At 40.7% G+C, this 19742-nt stretch overlaps 1 protein-coding gene across 9 annotated transcripts in view; it reads left to right on the top strand.

Annotated features, from left to right (window-relative positions):
• The window catches only part of DCX (doublecortin), a 365391-nt gene that overhangs the window by 249268 nt on the left and 96381 nt on the right, over positions 1-19742 (top strand). For all 9 annotated transcript variants that reach the window (XM_082377384.1, XM_082377385.1, XM_082377386.1 and 6 more), the window contains one exon: positions 4658-4998. In XM_082377384.1, the coding sequence (XP_082233510.1) occupies positions 4658-4998 (341 nt within the window). The remainder of the gene's footprint in view (positions 1-4657; positions 4999-19742) is intronic.

Below are 19742 nucleotides of genomic sequence, written 5' to 3'. Positions count from 1 at the left end.
CCACACCCTGGATTTGTTGACTCAGAATTTTCAGGGCTAGTGCTCCAGAGTCTGTTTTCACAGATTTCCCCAGGTGAGTCTTATGAGCACTTAAAGTTGGGAAGTACTAGATGAAGTGATCTTGACGGTCCCCTTCAGCTACGTACAATGGTGGGAATTCCTAGGAATACATAAATCTTTGTTTTTGTTTTTTGATTTGTAGATCTTAAAGGAATAATGGAGCATAGAACATACTATGTTTCCAAATGGCCACATTATTAAGCATTTAGCCTAAAATAAAATGAAATAGAAAGCAATTGGTTAATAATCACTCTGGCCTTGTGGCACTCCTTTGTCTAAATGCCTCTAGTCTACTGTCTGCTGCTAGATACTGAAAGTATTAAGGGGACCATTTTGGACCAAAGTCAGGTTATTGATGTCAGCTTTCCCACAGCTCCTTGGGTACACAAACAGTCTTCGTGAAGCCAGACAGAATGTGGCCATATATGTATTAGCTATATTCCCAGTGGGTCAGTGAATGAAATCCACCAGTGACTTTTCGTTTGGTCTTGTTTAGTCTTTCACTGGAGAATTATTCTTTCTTCATGTACTGTCTGATTCCTTCCCCACTTCCTTGTATGTAAGTACCCAGATCAATCTTAGGGGTGTCCTTTTGAGCATTATTATGCAGACCATGGGACAGAATATTTACAATTGTGACAGTCTTGTTGGAAGATCTGTATGGTGACACCAGCTATGATCCACTTTCTTTGCCATAGCTCATTTGTTCCAATGAGATGAAACCACTTTCTCACTAATTTATCCTCTAACTACTAAAGCAAGCACACTGCCAAAGATGAGGATTTTAAGATACCTGGGAGAGTGATACATCACTAATAGATCTGATAATACAATAAACTGCCATTTAATATTTTCCTTCTTGAGGGAGAAAGCCCAGGAAAAGAAGAGAAAGCCCAGGCAGAAGTGCTTTTGCACTGAGCAGCTATAAACATGTTTAATGTTTTTGAAAATGGAGCTCTCCTGAAAGTGAAGGGAGGTAGACATTAGGTCATCTTGAGCCCATAGCTTGTTCCCTTCCTGCCCTTTCAGCTGTGCTTCCATGACTTCATTTCCTTACCCCCTCGCCCTGAAGCAGATTGTCGATTCCAGCAAATTGTCACCTTGCTTGGCTCTGAAGCCAGCTTTCCTTCTAGGCTTCTAATGAGTGGGAAATGGCCCCTGGAAGCTGTGGCAGGATGGGAACCCAGCTGTGTAAAGGTGCAACACACCTCACCCAGCTCCAAGTGCCAGGCAGCTGGACGTGCAGGAAAGCACCGAGCTCTGGCAGCACACGTTGCAGACAATTGCAAAATCAGAACCAGGAAGCTTTGGTCGAGAGAAGCAGCACATTTGATGTCTTTCCAGTAGTACAAGGGGAGAGTCCTCAGTGGTGGGCACCTACTTCTTTTCTTTAACATGTAATTACCATAACAACTTTATCTCCTAGAGCCTGTTTGAGATGGAAAAGAGAAGAAAATTCCTTCTTATAGACCTTAAGAGCTGGAAGGGACTTAGATGTCACCTAGCACAATAGCTTCAATTTGTAGACAGAAAAGCTGAGACTCAGAGATTAAATGATTTGCCTGATGTCATACAGCTTGTAAATGCCTGGCTGGGATTTAAATCCAGGTCTATCTGACTCCCCCTCAACCACCACAGACATCCTGCCCTCTGCTAGGGGATGCAGATAACGGGGGAGGCATGTGTGGGAGCAGGGGGCGTATGGAAAATCTCTGTACCTTCCCCTTAATTTTGCTGTGAACCTTAGAGCTGCTCTAAAAAAAAGATAGTCTTAAAAGATATTCTGCCCTCAGTGTGCACCAGCAGAGGCAGCAAGTGGCTTTGCTAGGTGTTATCCATGAAGCTACCACATTTGGCCTTTGACGCAACTGGAGGCCTCCTTTCAACCAGCAGGAAATATGATCTTTGAAGCCTGGGTCCTGGGCAGTGCTCATGTTATATAATGATTCTAGCTCAGTTCCAAGATGGTTGCCCTTGCTGCTGCTGCTTTTCTTTCCTTCAGCTTCTACTCTTCCTCTTTTCATCTCCTTTCTCTCCACCCTTTCTTCCTCCTTTCCCTCTTGGCCCGTTTTTCTTGTTCTCTCTCTATTCCTTCAGGTTAGGGCCTTAATAATAACGATAGCTGGCATTTATCAAGTGCTTACTATGTGGCAGACTCTGGGCTCAGCCCTGCAGATCATGCATCACCTGCTCTGAGCCTCAGAACAACCTTAAGAGGTAGGTCTTGTTACCATCATCCCCACTTTGCAGACAAATAACTGAAGCCAAGGGAGGTTAGTTTGCCCAAGGGCACACAACTAGGAAATATTGGGGAACCCCATTGTGACTGGCATCACATCAGCTGCCCTTTTTCCATTACTTCATATTGGGGCCGAAAGGAAAGAGAGTGGAGAGACTAAAATGCACTGTTGGAAAGTGTTCAACATAGATTTGGCTGAGAGCTGGGCCCTCTGAAAAGTTCTTGGGCGCCATATGATACTATAGCTGTCTGCCATCATGTTCATTTTCATGTGGAGTGGTTAATCATACTCATAGTTCAGAGGCTTAAGAGGTTTAAGAGATGGGAGCAAAAAAAGTCCAGAGTCCTAATAGGGCTGCACAGCTGACTCTCCAGAGGAGACTGTGGATGAGTGAAATCATAAATATATAGCCTCATACATTTGCACACCACCAGTTGTCTGACAGAGTTTTAAAGTACATGACAAATTACGGAAAACATCTGACTCAAAGGCAGTGACCTCTTGGAAGGTGCCCGTGCATCTGGTAGAGTGCCATTTCTAGGGTATGGGGAATACTGGCTGTGAATATATGGGGGAATTGAGAGGGTCCCTTCATCCTTTAAGTCAAAAATTAAAGACCACATCCTCTAATCACTTGCGCAGGATTGGATTAGCCAGTGGCAGCCAGAGAAATTAGGGTTTCTTTTGGCTGCGGTCTTTGACCGCCCCATCCTGGCTGTGCATGCCTGCACCAGGTGCAGGAGTGAGGGCCCGTGCTCATCTACAAACCATGCCTTGGTCCCCTTGTCAAGACAGAACACCAGCAGCATCTGGGACTCAGAGCAGTGTTGGAAGCCACTTTGCATACGTTACAAGCCACTTACCTTCCCGCTCCACACACACATATAAATGTCTTCAAAGGTGCCCTCCAGACTCTCACCGAGTCTTCTCTGAGCACTAACTGAGAAATTTATCAATTAACACGACTTAAAAGGCTTTGGTGCTACAGCAAAGCAATCAATATTTGCACAGGGACTGAATCATCAGCCCAGGGTTTGTGAATGTCTCTGCTCGGTTCTCCTGCTGAGACCAAAGGAAGAAGAGCCATCAGATTATAATTGTGTTTAATGCTTCCTTTGCAAGGGCTCGGGTTGATTGATTGATTGATCGATTTAGCGTTATTACTGATGAGTTAAGCCTGATTAAATCCCACTGGTTTTCTGCATCTCAACCTCTGGATGAACTTTTGTATACCTTGAGGCTAATGTGTTTTACTCAAAAAATTCAATCTTTTCCGATAGTCTCTCCCCCAGGCTGAGCCTACCTCTCTTCCTCTTTTCTCCAGCTTCTAGTCCCAGGTGTCTAATCCCCTCCTCTTGCCTCTGGCCCCTGCATTGCTTCCGCTGTACTAGTCATTTCCTCTAGCCCATGGTAAATGTGAAAATTACACTAGATCCCTCCAATCCATAAATCAGGCTGTACGGTGTATTCTCACATCTCCACCTCATTACTTGTGGCAGCCAAGGGTGAGCAGTGGTGAAGACGGCCCTGAATACACCGAGCTAGTGTGTGGCATTCAGGAAGATGGAAAGATGAGGGGTGGGTGGTGGAAACAGGGGAGAGCATTTCTCAAGCAAGAGCTAGACTTGCAAACACAAGGAATAGTGTGTGTGTGTGTGTGTGTGTGTGTGTGTGTCTACAGGTTGTTATTTAGATAGTTTCTCCACCTGGGTATGGGGGTAAAAGACACAATTATACACACATACATACATTCACCACACACACACATTTCACATTTTAGTATTCTACTGCTTAGCCATATACTCTGTACAAAGTACAATCGGGCTTCTTGGCGAGTTTGCCCTGTATGCCCAATACACAAGGTTACTTTGGTCACTTTGACTTGGAATAAAAATGTATTGATTTTGAAAGTTCTCTTCAGTTCATAATATAACAAATAGGGCTGTGAGTCCAGAAATAGGACAGGAACATTAAGAAAGAGACGTGTTAAAAACGCTCTAGTAATGCCCCTAGACATTAACACACATCCTAGGAGTTAATGTAAACATTTCAATTCAAATGAAATCATATCAAGCTTGAGAACCCCACTTGTTGGATTATACTTAGGTATGTTCATTATCCCTGGGACCCTTAGCTTTACAGGATTTTTTCATTATGATGAAGAATAGTTTGCTGATTACTTGCTCTTGAATTTGAATGAGCCAAGTTGTTAGAGGGCCTAATTAGGAATTGCACATGAAGTTTGTTATTATCACCATTTTTCCAGAAGTCCTACTCCAAGGTCAGTGTGTATTAGTTTGGTTAGAATAGTCCGTATACCTGCTGTTAAACTAATCACCACTTATTTCTTCCCTTAGGGGAAAGCTATGTGTGCTCCTCAGACAACTTCTTTAAAAAGGTGGAGTACACCAAGAATGTCAATCCCAACTGGTCTGTCAATGTGAAGACATCTGCTAATATGAAAGCCCCTCAGTCCCTGGCTAGCAGCAACAGTGCCCAGGCCAGAGAGAACAAGGACTTTGTGCGCCCCAAGCTGGTGACCATCATCCGCAGTGGGGTGAAGCCTCGGAAGGCTGTGCGTGTGCTTCTGAACAAGAAGACAGCCCACTCCTTTGAGCAAGTCCTCACTGATATCACTGAAGCCATCAAACTAGAGACCGGGGTTGTCAAAAAACTCTACACTCTGGATGGAAAACAGGTAGGTGCTTTATCCCCCGATTACACCTCTTCTCATTTGTTCTAAATCCTTGGCTGACCATCTCATACCTCGGACATCATTTCTGGTTGGGAGACCCTTCCTCCACCTCTCATCAGCCCTACCTGATATATTATGTCTCATTTGGGAGAAAGGTCTTTTCAGCAGACAAAGCAATGGACCAGGAATGTGAGGCTTTGAAATTCAATCTGTTTCTGACTCACCAGGTAGAATGGTCACTTATTAGCTTCCTTATCTGCTAAGAAAAGATGTGTTGGAGCATAGGTCCTACGAACTCCTTGGAATATGAATTTAGCTAGTGCATGATGCAACCTGGATGGTTCAATGTATGTGACTAGAAATGAGATTTGCCCACTCATTTCTTCTTAGATACTCTTACATTGGTACTCAGCATCCATTCTGATGAAAAGAGGTGGAAGTGACCCTCATATTCTATGAAAGGAGAATATGAAGGGAAGCACTGAGGTTTCTGGTTCGTTGTCTTTGCCTCACACTAGACCACATTTTTTCTCTCTCCCTTTTCCATGTGACATAGCTGTCTTAATCTGGTTCCACTGATGGTTTGTATGGAAAGGGACTATTTCAGGATCCTAAAATTAGCCCAAGAAAGATGGTGCCATCTGTTTCTCTCCAAATCAGGTTCTTCATGTCATTGGTTATGCTACTAAAGTGCCACCTATATTAATATCTGGGAAAGAATGCAGCCAGGCGTCTCCATCAGACAGATGCACCATTCTCTTGAGCACAGGGAGCTGTAAATATATGACAAAAAATGTTCCAAGGGAATTGGAACAGTGGCTGGTTTCTTTGGCTCTAAAGAGAATCCTGGTCCCTCATCAGACAAGACAAGTGTGGATTATTATCAGTCCATACTTTCTACCTCTTAAAATACCTTTGGTGTTTGAGCAACTATATAGATTCTTAAAAAAAAAATAGATTCACCATATGAGGATGATGAGTGTTCAAATGCAGAACTGTGCCTCCTCCCATAATTTCTGATATATACTGTGTGCTGCAAGATTTTAAGTTTCTGGGAAAAACACGAACTCATATGCATGGTAATTTGGATAAATGTGTGGCTTCTATCTGAGAGAAACCTGGAGGTATTGGTTGTATGTGATCTGTGTTTGTTGTACCACAGCAATGGGTTTATCTGCGATGGGAAAAGTTCTAACTCTTAAGCATCTAAGAATATCTCTTTTTTGAGGACCAAGTGTATGATGAACAGGAGCTGTCCAGGAACAGGATTAATCATCATAAACCTCACCTCGGAGAAGTAGGGTCTAGGAATTTTATGATCAGTGGATCTTAGAGTTGAGGGTGACCTTAACTCTAGAAGCCATGACATTTAATCTCCCTCCTATGGCAAGGATGTACTCTACAGTCATTTCAATTTCATAAAACAGCCCATTTCACTGTTGAACAGCTGTGATTTTTAGAAAGATTTTTCTAACATTAGGCATAATTCTGCTTCCCTGTACCTTCAGCCTCTTGAAGAAGTACAGGACAAATACAAATCAAGGATGTAAGACTGGGATTTAGAAGACTTAGTTTCTAATCTGGATATTGCCACTTACTCTGTGACGTTGGGCTAACCACGTAACTGTCCTGAGGCTCACACTTCTCCTCTGTACAAAGGGGCTAATCACACCTGCCCTACCCATGCTCACAGGATTCTCATGAAGATCAAATGAAATCATGGATATGAAAGCACTCTGTAAATCACAACACGCAATGTAAATATGTATGCATACAGTTCATCATTGAGATAAAATATGTAAACTGCCAGACAATTTACATATATATTAATAAATGTTAGCACTCTTCCCCCTACTTTACCTCCATCATTCTTACCACAAATTTCCAGCGTTCTGTGGGATGTACCATACCTCAGCATTCTGTGATTGTTCCTAATAATAAATAAAGGGACACCTCCGCCTCTTAGGTAAACAAGCTGCAGTCCAGTGATGGGTGGATTTTCATCCTACAGCAAGCTTTCCAACTCCTTTCAAGCGTTGGTTCCCATTTCTTTGGGGAGCACGTTAGGCAATGCCAGAGTATGATATGGTGTGTGTACAGACACGTCAGGGAGGGGTGTGCAAGGGAGCAGGCATCGGTGCCTCTGCATGTACAGTTCCTTCTCTTTACAATGTCTCCCTCTGCCTACCCTGACCCCTGGGGGTCATCTTTTAAGCCCTACTTCAAATATCATGTTATTTCTGAAAACTTCTCTGTCTCCACCATGCAAAGTTAAAGTAATCTTAACCTTTTTTTTTTTTTTAAATGCTTAGCTCCTGGTTCATGGTGGATGCTCTATAAATGTTTGTTGACATAAGGAGATTCTCACATGGCCCAGGTAGCTGTTCTGAGAAGCCCTCTGTTTTCAATGTCCCAGACGCTATCCTTAGGTCTATCAGAAGACACAGGGGGGCTTCCAAAGGAGTGCATATTCCACCTGGGCAGCTCCGATCTATTACTCACTTGGAAGTCACTGAGAGCAGACTTTTTTTTTTTTTTTTAATTTTTATTTATTTATTTTTGGCTGTGTTGGGTCTTCGTTTCTGTGCGAGGGCTTTCTCCAGTTGCGGCAAGCGGGGGCCACTCTTCATCGCTGTGTGCGGGCCTCTCACTATCGCGGCCTCTCGTTGCGGAGCACAGGCTCCAGACGCGCAGGCTCAGTAATTGTGGCTCACGGGCCCAGCCGCTTCGCGGCATGTGGGATCTTCCCAGACCAGGGCGCGAACCCGTGTCCCCTGCTTTGGCAGGCAGACTCCCAACCACTGCGCCACCAGGGAAGCCCGAGAGCAGACTTTTAAAGCAGTTTTTCCCAAAGTGTATTCTGAGAACTGCCCCCATCTCCCCACCCCCAGGAGCTCTTCATAAAAGGGTTTTGTGGTCAAATAAAGTTGTGAAATGCTGCAAATTATATGCCTTTCTTAGAGATTCACATTGCTCATTGGCACATTAAATGTTCTGAGAAGTCCTGCAGAAAGGAAACCCATTTAATTTAGACCCGGGATTTCCCAATCTTATTTAACCGCAAACATAGGGAATACACAGATACACGCACACACGCACACATACACATGCTCTCTAGGAGCACACTAGGAAATGCTGTTTACAGAATATGCTGAATGATTAGGAGCTAACTCCTCTAACCTCACTGGTATGCATGGGGTAACCCACAAATCAAACATTGCTGTGCGGTTACAGCAAGGACATTAAATAACAAAATTTGGGGGTGCAAGGACAAAACCTACTAATTACAAAATAGGTGCTGAGTATACTGAAATTTGGTGCCAAATTCAAAATTTTGGAGCCCAGCCCATCTCCCAGTTCTAGTGATGACAGCCCTAATGTTAACACCTGTCAGTCACTTTGATTACTGGTGGGTATTCTTACTACTTGGGAATATGATCTTCCTCTGTGCAGGCTGAAGGCACATGTGTTGCAATGGCTCGGACTTGCTTGGATGAGATTCCATGCCTGTCTTTGGCTAAATGTGGCACCAGGCAGAAAGGACAAAGTATGGCCAAGGCTATTTGTTATGGAACGTTTTTATCATGAAGTCAAGGCCATCACTTGGTTTCAGTCTTGCTCTAACTGGATCCCAAACAGACCAAATCAAGTAGTTTTCTCCCCCATTGTTTAAATAATGATCAGTTAAAACAGCCCAGTTGATTATACCAGCTTTATTGTTGCTTCTGTTCTCATGTGTGCCATTTGACTGATTGGCTTATGCTGATTGATAAGATATCTGCGGACATGGCTCTCATCTCTTTCTGTTTTTATTTTGTGTGGATGTGCTTTTGGAGCCTTTGATCTTTTCAGGGCTTATGTTTTGCCGGTATGGAAGACCAGTTTCCTCAGAGATATTTGTGGTCTGTGTAGGCAGGGAAGCTAGCCATCGCTAGTAGGACGAGGTCCCAGTTTATTCCTCACCTCGATAAGAAATTGCTAATGGAATAAGGAGTAGTTAGTAGGGCTCTGGCTACTCCCACGGGCTGCAATGGATTTCTAGGAGGTCAGGGAAGACACGATGAAGAGTTAGATGACGATGTATATTAGTTCACTCTCAGGTGAAGTTGTTCTTTTGATTCCTTGGCAGCTGGAGTGATTGAAGTGTGTTGACAAAATTATCCAACTATTAATTTCTATAATCAAGTCACATATGGACCTTTATGCTTAAACGTCATGGATGCATGAAAACTGGAACCCAAATTTCTGGTTCACTTGGTAGTAGTGGCTCAGTAGATACATGGTCTAGCCTTAAATTCATTTCTGTAAAGCACAGGGCATGGTGCTTCTGTTTGTTAGAGATGCAGAGCTTTAATAACAGACATTTAGCTTTTTGGCATCTTACACAGGGCTACAGCTGGTCCTCACACCATCCATTTTTATTCTATACTTATTGGCATCTCTATTCTCAGTTTTGTCCATATTCAGGTTCTGTGCAAAGATTCACTGTTGCCTCAAGATCCCTGCCTAAGGGATAAGTATGGCCTTTAGGATTTGTGTTAGCTTTGTTGGGCCAGTTTTAAATTGGATGAATTTATTTTGCATTTCTGTCTATATCTTTCTAGTACTAACTACTTGAACCAGGAATTTTAGGTCTCAGAATAACAGAAAAGAGGTTTAAGCTGATTCCAAGATTACCCATAGCCTTGGAAGCTAGAACAGGAGTTTTAAGAAATGTTTTGAACCATAGGATGGTAGAATAGGAAAATGAGAGCATGAAGGATGTTTGAACTGCTGCTAAGTATTCCGGGAAAGACTTGCCCCTTCCATCTTGCTATACTAAATAACTGGGTGCTGGAAGCACAAAGGTAATTGCAGGAAACACAGGAAGACAAGTTGGATTTAGCCTTGGAAATGTTGAGTGCATTTCCCAAGGTGGATGTGACTTTATTTTGCTTGTGTAGCCGGTTTTTCTCCATGCCCCCCACCTCTGCCCCCTTCAGCCACATCTGGTCTTACTTATACTCCCTGGCCTCCAGGTCTCCCAGAACCAACCTCTCTCTCCTCCTAGTGCTGTGTCCTGTTAGTCAACCTTGGGTTCAATAGAAAAGGCCACGTGGACATAAATTATGCCCCAAAAGGGAGGTCATTTATCGTTGACCTTCGCTTGAGAAGACCAAGGCTGGAAAGGTAATGTTTGCATTACCAAAAGTTCCCCCTCCTCAACCTTCCACAGATTTGATTCCTGGAGACAGGATTTGAGAGGATTGGCTTGAACGTGAAGTAGAAAATAGCAAAGAAGGGAAGCCAGGTTGGGCTCTTTGAAAGGAGGTAGTTTGCAAACTACCTTGCTATATGTAATATAGACTTCAAGATGTCTCACACTGAGGTAGATTTTATGCTTTAAAAGAAGGCTTAAGGGAATTTGCTGGTGGTCCAGCGGTTAGGACTCAACACTTTCACTGCGGTGGCCTGGGTTTGATTCCTGGTCGGGGAACTAAGATCCTGCAAGCCACGCAGCATGGCCAAAAAAAAAAAAAAGATGGAAGTGGCCAAACATCGAATATGCTGTTGTTCTTCTGGAAAGAAAGGACCAAGTGTAGTCTGGTGATTGTTTATTTCTTCAGTAATTTATCATCTTAGAGTTTTATTCTTGATGAGCTGCTCTTGGCTCTGAGCAGTGATTGAGCTGGGGCTTGGTCCTTTCAATCGAAAGCTTTGGCACAGTATTCCAGTCTCCCACACTGACTAGTCTATCAATATCCAACATTAGCATATGGAAAGAGCCCTAAACTGGGATTCAAAGACCTGAGTTCTCGTCTTCACTGTGTTCTCCACTAGCTATGTGTTATGGGGGCCAATCACATCTCTTCTCTGGACCTCAGTTTTTGAGATAAGTACATGACCTATAAGAGTACTTCTGGCTCCATGTTAACAGAGTATTCATCTTACAGTGTTGCTTCTGTTTAGATATTTTTCACTAAGCTGCTACTCTTCTCAATGCCCTCCACCTCTCTATGCTCCTAGGATCTCCAGCCTGATATAGTAATCACCATGGTGGATATGTTGTTTTCTAGGATGGTCCCTAAAGGTATTTGCACAGTTCTTATGTTCAGATCTTTCCTGACACCTGTGATGACATGACCAAAGAATATTTTCAAACTTGTAATTTTGATTTGACCTCCTTTTCTTTCCAGTGTGGATGATATGAGAAGCAGAGGGTGGAGAAATCACAAAACAAAGCAAGATGAAAGCCAGCCTGCTAACTGTCAAGCATTTGACAGTGCCATTATTAAGGTGTCTTCAACATAGTGGTGCTATTTTCAGTGCTGAAAAGAATTATTGACAGTGGGAGAGGTTAGCATCAGAGCTATTTCTTGAGTAAACTGAGGAGGATCATTAACTGGGGACTGATCCAGGGATGCAGGCTGTTCCATTAGCAGCCATTGAAGTAACTGGCCTCTTGTTCTTCGTTCTTTACTTTCATCTTTCTCATTATTGCCATTCCCTCAAAGTGGAAGAAAATGCGTTTTCTCCAAATACGGTTTTAAAAATAGCTTCATTGAGATATAACCTCCATACCATACAATTCACCCATTTTGTGTACAATCCAATGGCTTTTAGTATGTTCACAGAGTTGTGCATCCATCACCAGGATCAATTTTAGAAAATTTTCATCACCACGAAAAGAAACTCTACACCCTTTAGACATCATGCTCCAATCCCCCAGTCCCCCCATTGCTAGGCAATCACTTATCTACTTTCTGTCTCTACAGATTTGCTCATTCTGGAATTTTAATGAATGAAATCATGCCATACGTGATCTATTGTGGCTGACTTCTTTACTTAGCATGTTTTCAAGGTTCATCATGTTGTAGCATAGCACTACTTCATTCCTCTTTATGGCTGAATAATATTACATTGTATGGATATACCATACATAAATAAATATAGATTTATATAAATATAAAAATAAAAAAATATATATTTATATAAAATATATTAAATATATTTAAAAACAAATATAAAAATAAATATTTTATTTATTTATTCATCATTTGATGGACATTTGGGTTGTTTCAACCTTTTGGCTATTATGAATAAAGCTGCTATGAACATTCATGTTCAGATTTTTATGTGGACATATGTCTTCATTTATCTTGGGTAAATACCTAAGAATAGTATTGCTGGGTTACATAGTATGTATATGTTTAAAATTTTAAGAAACTGCCAGACTATTTTCTAAAATGGCTGCACCATTTTACATCCCTACTAGCAATGTATGAGGATTCCAGTTTCTTCACATCTTGCCAACACTTGTTATTGTCTATCTTTTTTATCAGAGTCATTCTGGTGGGTATAAAATGGTATCTCATTGTGTTTTTTTTTATTTGCATGTCCCTAAAAACTAATGATATCAAATGTATTTTCACATGCTTATTGGATATTTGTGTATCTTCTTTGTTAAACTGTCTATTTAGATCCTTGCTGTTTAAAAAATTGAATTGTCTTCTTATTATTGAGTTACAAGAGTTCTTTATATATTCTGGATACAAGTCTTTTATCACATATATGTAATTTGCAAATATTTTCTCCCAGTCTGTAGTATGTGTTTCCATCTTTTTAATGGCTGTCTTAATTTTTCAAGAGCAAATTTTTTACATTTTGGTGAAATCCAATTTATTAATTTTTGTGTATGGTATGAGGTAAGGGTCAAGGTTTTGCTTTTCTTCCTTCCTTCCTTTCTCTTTCTTTCTTCCTTCCTTCCTTCCCTTTCTCCCCCCTCCCTTCCTCCCTCCCTCCCTCCCTCTTTCCTTCCTTCCTTTTTTTGCAAATGTATATCTGATTTTTCCAGCACCATTTGTTGAAAAGATAAGATAGGTTTTTAAAATTTTGAATTTTTTTTTTAAATTAATTTATCTATTTACTTTTGGCTGCATTGGGTCTTCATTGGGTTGCGCGGGCTTCTCATTGCAGTGGCTTCTCTTGTTGTGGAGCATGGGCTCTAGGCTTGGGGGCTTTAGTAGTTGTGGCTCTTGGGCTCTAGAGCACAGGCTCAGTTGTAGCACACGGGCTTAGTTGCTCCCTGGCACGTAGGATCTTCCTGGACCAGGGCTCAAACCTGTGTCCCCCGCATTGGCAGGCGGATTCTTAACCACTGCGCCACCTGGGAAGCCCTTGAATTTTTTTTTTTAAACATCTTTATTGGAGTATAATTGCTTTACAATGGTGTGTTAGTTTCTGCTTTATAACAAAGGGCATCAGTTATACACATATATATGTTCCCATATCTCGTCCCTCTTGCATCTCCCTCCCTCCCACCCTCCCTATCCCACCCCTCTAGGTGGTCACAGACCACCGAGCTGATCTCCCTGTGCTATGCGGCTGCTTCCCACTAGCTATCTATTTTACGTTTGGTAGTGTATATTTGAATTTAATCTGAGAGTTAGAAATAGCAGTGGCCCATATATCCAGCGAGTACCTTGAAATCAAAAGTTAGCAGCCAAATTCTCTTAAGTTTTCTAGAACTTCCAAGAACTGTGGATGTGAACTAATGGCACAGAAGTTTCTCCTATATAGGTGCTCTGGAACAGTGACTCAATCCAAAGCTACAAGAGTGAGGTTGGCTAAGCCTCACTAAGTAGAGAAAAACTAGAGGGCTCAAGAGAAGTTAAAAGTTCCTTGGCGGTGCCCCCTTGCTCTAGACTCCTGATGTTCTCACCCCAGACCCATCCAAACCTGCTTGTTTCCATGTCCTATCCCTTCAGGGTAGTGTTAAGCAGGATTGGGGCAGAGGAGTAAGGAGATGCCAAGAATTGCTTGGATTACTTTTTTTTGGTAAAAGCTTAATTGAGATATAATTCACATACCATATACTTCACCCATTCAAAGTGTACAATTCAATGATTTTTTAGTGTATTCATAGATATGTGCAGCCATTGCCATAGTCAATTTTTAAACATTCATCATCTCAAAAAGAAATCCTATACCTTTTAGCTACCAATCTCCTACCCCCTATTTGCCCTAGCCCTAAGCAACCACTAACCTACTTTCTGTATCAATAGATTTGCCTTTTCTGGGCATTTTATGCAGATGAATCTCACAATATATAGTCTTTTGTGACTGGTTTCTTTCACTTAGCATAATGTTTCAAGGCTCATCCATGTTGTGGCATGTATTTGGATTTCGTTCCTTTTTATGGATGAATAACATTCCATTATATGGATATACCACGTTTTATGTATCCATTCATTGGCTGATGGACATTTGAGTTGTTTCCATCTTTTGACTACTATTACTAATGCTGCTAAGAACATATGTGTAAGTTCTTGTGTGGACATATTTTAACATCTTTGTTGTAGTATAATTGCTTTACAATGGTGTGTTAGTTTCTGCTTTATAACAAAGTGAATCAGCTATACATACACATATATCCCCATATCTGGACATATATTTTTATTCTCTTGAGTATATACCTAGTAATAGAATTCTTGGGTGCTGGGGTTTCTCCTGTTGCCTAACCACCAAATTCATGTTTCGAAAGCACGTACCCAAAAGGATGCTCCAAACAAACAAATTCACACTCTTTTATATGTGTAGAGATTTGGCCCAGAGTTCTTGCCTAAACAATATACTGGAAGGAAACATGAAGGTCCCTTTAACACTTTTTCTTAAAGCTAGAGCAAATACAAAGAAGCCATTTCCCTCTTCTTTTTATCTTAGTCCCACCTGGCCTTTCTAACTCTCCAGAGTCAAACATTCTTTCTAAACAGAAGGAACTTCTAATACAAAGAGTCACAGGCTCCTCCCAAACTACCAAACTTCTATTTTTTTTTAACATCTTTATTGGAGTATAATTGCTTTACAGTGGTGTGTTAGTTTCTGCTGTATAACAAAGTGAATCAGCTATACATAAACATACATCCCCATATCTCCTCCCTCTTGCATCTCCCTCCCATCCTCCCTATCCCGCCCCTCTAGGTGGTCACAAAGCACCGAGCTGGTCTCCCTGTGCTATGCGGCTGCTTCCCACTAGCTAGCTATTTTACATTTGGTAGTGCATATATGTCCATGCCACTCTCTCACTTCATCCCAGCTTACCCTTCCCCTTCCCCTGTCCTCATGTCCATTCTCTACATCTACATCTTTCTTCCTGTCCTGCCCCTAGGTTCTTCAGAACGAGTTTTTTTTTTTTCTTTTAGATTCCATATATATGTGTTAACATACGGTATTTGTTTTTCTCTTTCTGACTTACTTCACTCTGTATGACAGTCTCTAGGTCCATCCACGTCATGACAATTAACTCAATTTCATTTCTTTTTATGGCTGAGTAATATTCCATTGTATATATGTGCCACATCTTCTTTATCCATTCATCTGTCGATGGACACTTAGGTTGCTTCCATGTCTTGGCTATTGTAAATAGAGCTGCAGTGAACACTGGGGTACATGACTCTTTTTGAATTATGGTTTTCTCAGGGTATATGCCCAGTATTGGGATTGCTGGGTCATAAGGTAGTTCTATTTTTAGTTTTTTAAGGAGCCTCCATACTGTTCTCCATAGTGGCTGTATCAATTTACATTCCCACCAACAGTGCAAGAAGATTCCCTTTTCTGCACACCCTCTCCAGCATTTATTGTTTGTAGATTTTTTGATGATGGCCATTCTGACTGGTGTGAGGTGATACCTCATTGTAGTTTTTTTTTTAAAGACACCAGTTGTACTTGAACATTTGTTACTTTTTTTTAAAATTTATTTATTTATTTTTGGCTGTGTTGGGTCTTCGTTTCTGTGCGAGGGCTTTCTCTAGTTGTGGCAAGCAGGGGCCACTCTTAATCGCGGTGCGCGGGCCTCTCACTATCGCGGCCTCTCTTGTTGCGGGGCACAGGCTCCAGGCGCGCAGGCTCAGTAGTTGTGGCTCACGGGCCTAGTTGCTCCGCGGCATGTGGGATCTTCCCAGACCAGGGCTCCAACCCGTGTCCCCTGCATTGGCAGGCAGATTCTCAACCACTGCGCCACGAGGGAAGCCCCCCTCATTGTACTTTTGATTTGCATTTCTCTAATGATTAGTGATGTTGAGCATCCTTTCATGTGTTTGTTGGCAGTCTGTATATCTTCTTTGGAGAAATGTCTATTTAGGTCGTCTGCCCATTTTTGGATTGGGTTGTTTGTTTTTTTGATACTGAGCAGCATGAGCTGCTTGTATATTTTGGAGATTAATCCTTTGTCAGTTGCTTTATTTGCAGATATTTTCTCCCATTCTGAGGGTTGTCTTTTCGTCTTGTTTATGGTTTCTTCTGCTGTGCAAAAGCTTTTAAGTTTCATTAGGTCTTATTAGTTTATTTTTGTTTTTATTTCCATTTCTCTAGGAGGTGGATCAAAAAGGATCTTGCTGTGATTTATGTCATAGTGTTCTGCCTATGTTTTCCTCTGAGAGTTTTATAGTGTCTGGCCTTACATTTAGGTCTTTAATCCATTTTGAGTTTATTTTTGTGTATGGTGTTAGGGAGTGTTCTACTTTCTTTCTTTTACATGTAACTGTCCAGTTTTCCCCGCACCACTTATTGAAGAGGTTGTCTTTTCTCCATTGTATAGTCTTGCCTCCTTTATCAAAGATAAGGTGACCGTATGTGTTTGGGTTTATCTCTGGGCTTTCTATCCTGTTCCATTGATCTATATTTCTGTTTTTGTGCCAGTACCATACTGTCTTGATTACTGTAGGCTTGTAGTATAGTCTGAAGTCAGGGAGCCTGATTCCTCCAGCTCCGTTTTTCTTTCTCAAGACTGCTTTGGCTATTCGGGGTCTTTTGTGTTTCCATACAAATTGTGAATTTTTTTGTTCTAGTTCTGTGAAAAATGCCAGTGGTAGTTTGATAGGGATTGCATTGAACCTGTAGATTGCTTTGGGTGGTATAGTCATTTTCACAATGTTGATTCTTCCAATCCAAGAACATGGTATATCTCTCCATCTGTTTGTATCATCTTTAATTTCTTTCATCAGTGTCTTATAGTTTTCTGCATACAGGTCTTTTGTCTCCTTAGGTAGGTTTATTCCTAGGTATTTTATTCTTTTTGTTGCAATAGTAAATGGGCGTGTTTACTTAATTTCTCTTTCAGATTTTTCATCATTAGTGTATAGGAATACAAGGGATTTCTGTGCATTAAGTTTGTATCCTGCTACTTTACCAAATTCATTGATTAGCTCTAGTAGTTTTCTGGTAGCATCTTTAGGATTCTCTATGTATAGTATCATGTCATCTGCAAACAGTGACAACTTTACTTCTTCTTTTCTGATTTGGATTCCTTTTATTTCTTTTTCTTCTCTGATTACTGTGGCTAAAACTTCCAAAACCATGTTGAATAATAGTGGTGAGAGTGGGCAGCCTTGTGTTGTTCCTGATCTTAGTGGAAAGGGTTTCAGTTTTTCACCATTGAGAACGATGTTGGCTGTGGGTTTGTCATATATGGCCTTTATTATGTTGAGGTAAGTTCCTTCTATGCGTACTTTCTGGGGTGTTTTTATCATAAATGGGTGTTGAATTTTGTCAAAAGCTTTTTTTGCATCTACTGAGATGATCATCTGGTTTTTCTCCTTCAGTTTGTTAATATGGTGTATCACATTGATTGATTTGTGTATATTGCAGAATCCTTGCATTTCTGGGATAAACCCCACTTGATTATGGTGTATGATCCTTTTAATGTGCTGTTGGATTCTGTTTGCTAGTATTTTGTTGAGGATTTTTGCATCTATGTTCATCAGTGATATTGGTCTGTAGTTTTCTTTTTGTGTGACATCGTTGTCTGGTTTTGGTATTAGGGTGATGGTGGCCTCGTAGAATGTGTTTGCGAGTGTTACTCCCTCTGCTATATTTTGGAAGTTTGAGAAGGATAGGTGTTAGCTCTTCTCTAAATGTTTGATAGAATTCGCCTGTGAAACCATCTGGTCCTGGGCTTTTGTTTGTTGGAAGATTTTTAATCACAGTTTCAATTTCAGTGCTTATGATTGGTCTGTTTATATTTTCTATTTCTTCCTGATTCAGTCTCAGGAGGTTGTGCTTTTCTAAGAATTTGTCCATTTCTTCCAGGTTGTCCATTTTATTGGTATATAGTTCCTTATAGTAATCTCTCATGATCCTTTGTATTTCTGCATTGTCAGTTGTTACTTCTTTTTCATTTCTAATTCTATTGATTTGAGTCTTCTCTCTGTTTTTCTTGATGAGTCTGGCTAGTGGTTTATCAATTTTGTTTATCTTCTCAAAGAACCAGCTTTTAGTTTTATTGATCTTAGCTATTGTTTCCTTAATTTCTTTTTCATTTATTTCTGATCTGAGCTTTATGATTTCTTTCCTTCTGCTAAATTTGGGGTTTTTTTTTCTTTTTCTAATTGCTTTAGGTGTAAGGTTAGGTTGTTTATTTGAGATGTTTCTTGTTTCTTGAGATAGGATTGTATTGCCATAAACTTCCCTTTTAGAACTGCTTTTGCTGCATCCCATAGGTTTTGGGTTGTCATGTTTTCATTGTCATTTGTTTCTAGGTATTTTTTGCTTTCCTCTTTGATTTCTTCAGTGATCTCTTGGTTATTTAGTAACGTATTGTTTAGCCTCCATGTGTTTGTGGTTTTTACCTTTTTTCCCCTGTAATTGATTTCTAATCTCATAGCATTAAGGTCAGAAAAGATGCTTGATATGATTTCAATTTTCTTAAATTTACCGAGGCTTGATTCGTGACACAAGATGTGATCTATCCTGGAGAACGTTCCATGCGCACTTGAGAAGAAAGTGTAATCTGCTGTTTTTGGATGGAATGTCCTATAAATATCAATTCAATCTATCTGGTCTATTGTGTCATTTAAAGCTTCCGTTTCCTTATTTATTTTCATTTTGGATGATCTGTCCTTTGGTGTAAGTGAGGTGTTAAAGTCCCCCACTATTACTGTGTTACTGTCGATTTCCCCTTTTATAGCTGTTAGCAGTTCCCTTATGTGTTGAGGTGCTCCTATGTTGGGTGCATATATATTTAGAATTGTTATATCTTCTTCTTGGATTGATCCCTTCATCATTATGTAGTGTCCTTCTTTGTCTCTTGTAATAGTCTTTATTTTAAAGTCTATTTTTTCTGATATGAGAATTGCTAAGCCAGCTTTCTTTTGATTTCCATTTGCATGGAATATCTTTTTCCATGCCCTCATTTTCAGTCTGTATGTGTCCCTAGGTCTGAAGTGGGTCTCTTGTAGACAGCATATATACAGGTCTTGTTTTTGTATCCATTCAGCCAGTCTGAGTCTTTTGGTTGGGGCATTTAATCCATTTACATTTAAGGTAGTTGTCGATATGCGTGTTCCTATTACCATTTTCTTAATTGTTTTTGGTTTGTTATTGTAGGTGTTTTCCTTCTCTTGTGTTTCCTGCCTAGAGAAGTTCCTTTAGCATTTGTTGTAAAGCTGGTTTGGTAGTGCTGAATTCTCTTAGCTTTTGCTTGTCTGTAAAGGTTTTAATTTCTCCGTCGAATCTGAATGAGATCCTTGCTGGGTAGAGTAATCTTGGTTGTAGGTTTTTCTCTTTCATCACTTTAAATGTGTCCTGCCACTCCCTTCTGGCTTGCAGAGTTTCTGCTGAAAGATCAGCTGTTAACCTTATGGGTGTTCCGTTGTATGTTATTTGTTACTTTTCCCTTGCTTCTTTTAATATTTTTTCTTTGTATTTAATTTTTGATAGTTTGATTAATATGTGTCTTGGCGTGTTTCTCCTTGGATTTATCCTGTATGGGA

This window comes from Balaenoptera borealis (assembly GCF_965194805.1).
Source record: "Balaenoptera borealis genome assembly, chromosome: X".
Lineage (NCBI taxonomy): Eukaryota > Metazoa > Chordata > Mammalia > Artiodactyla > Balaenopteridae > Balaenoptera > Balaenoptera borealis.
This window is presented reverse-complemented; position numbering and strand designations above follow the sequence as displayed.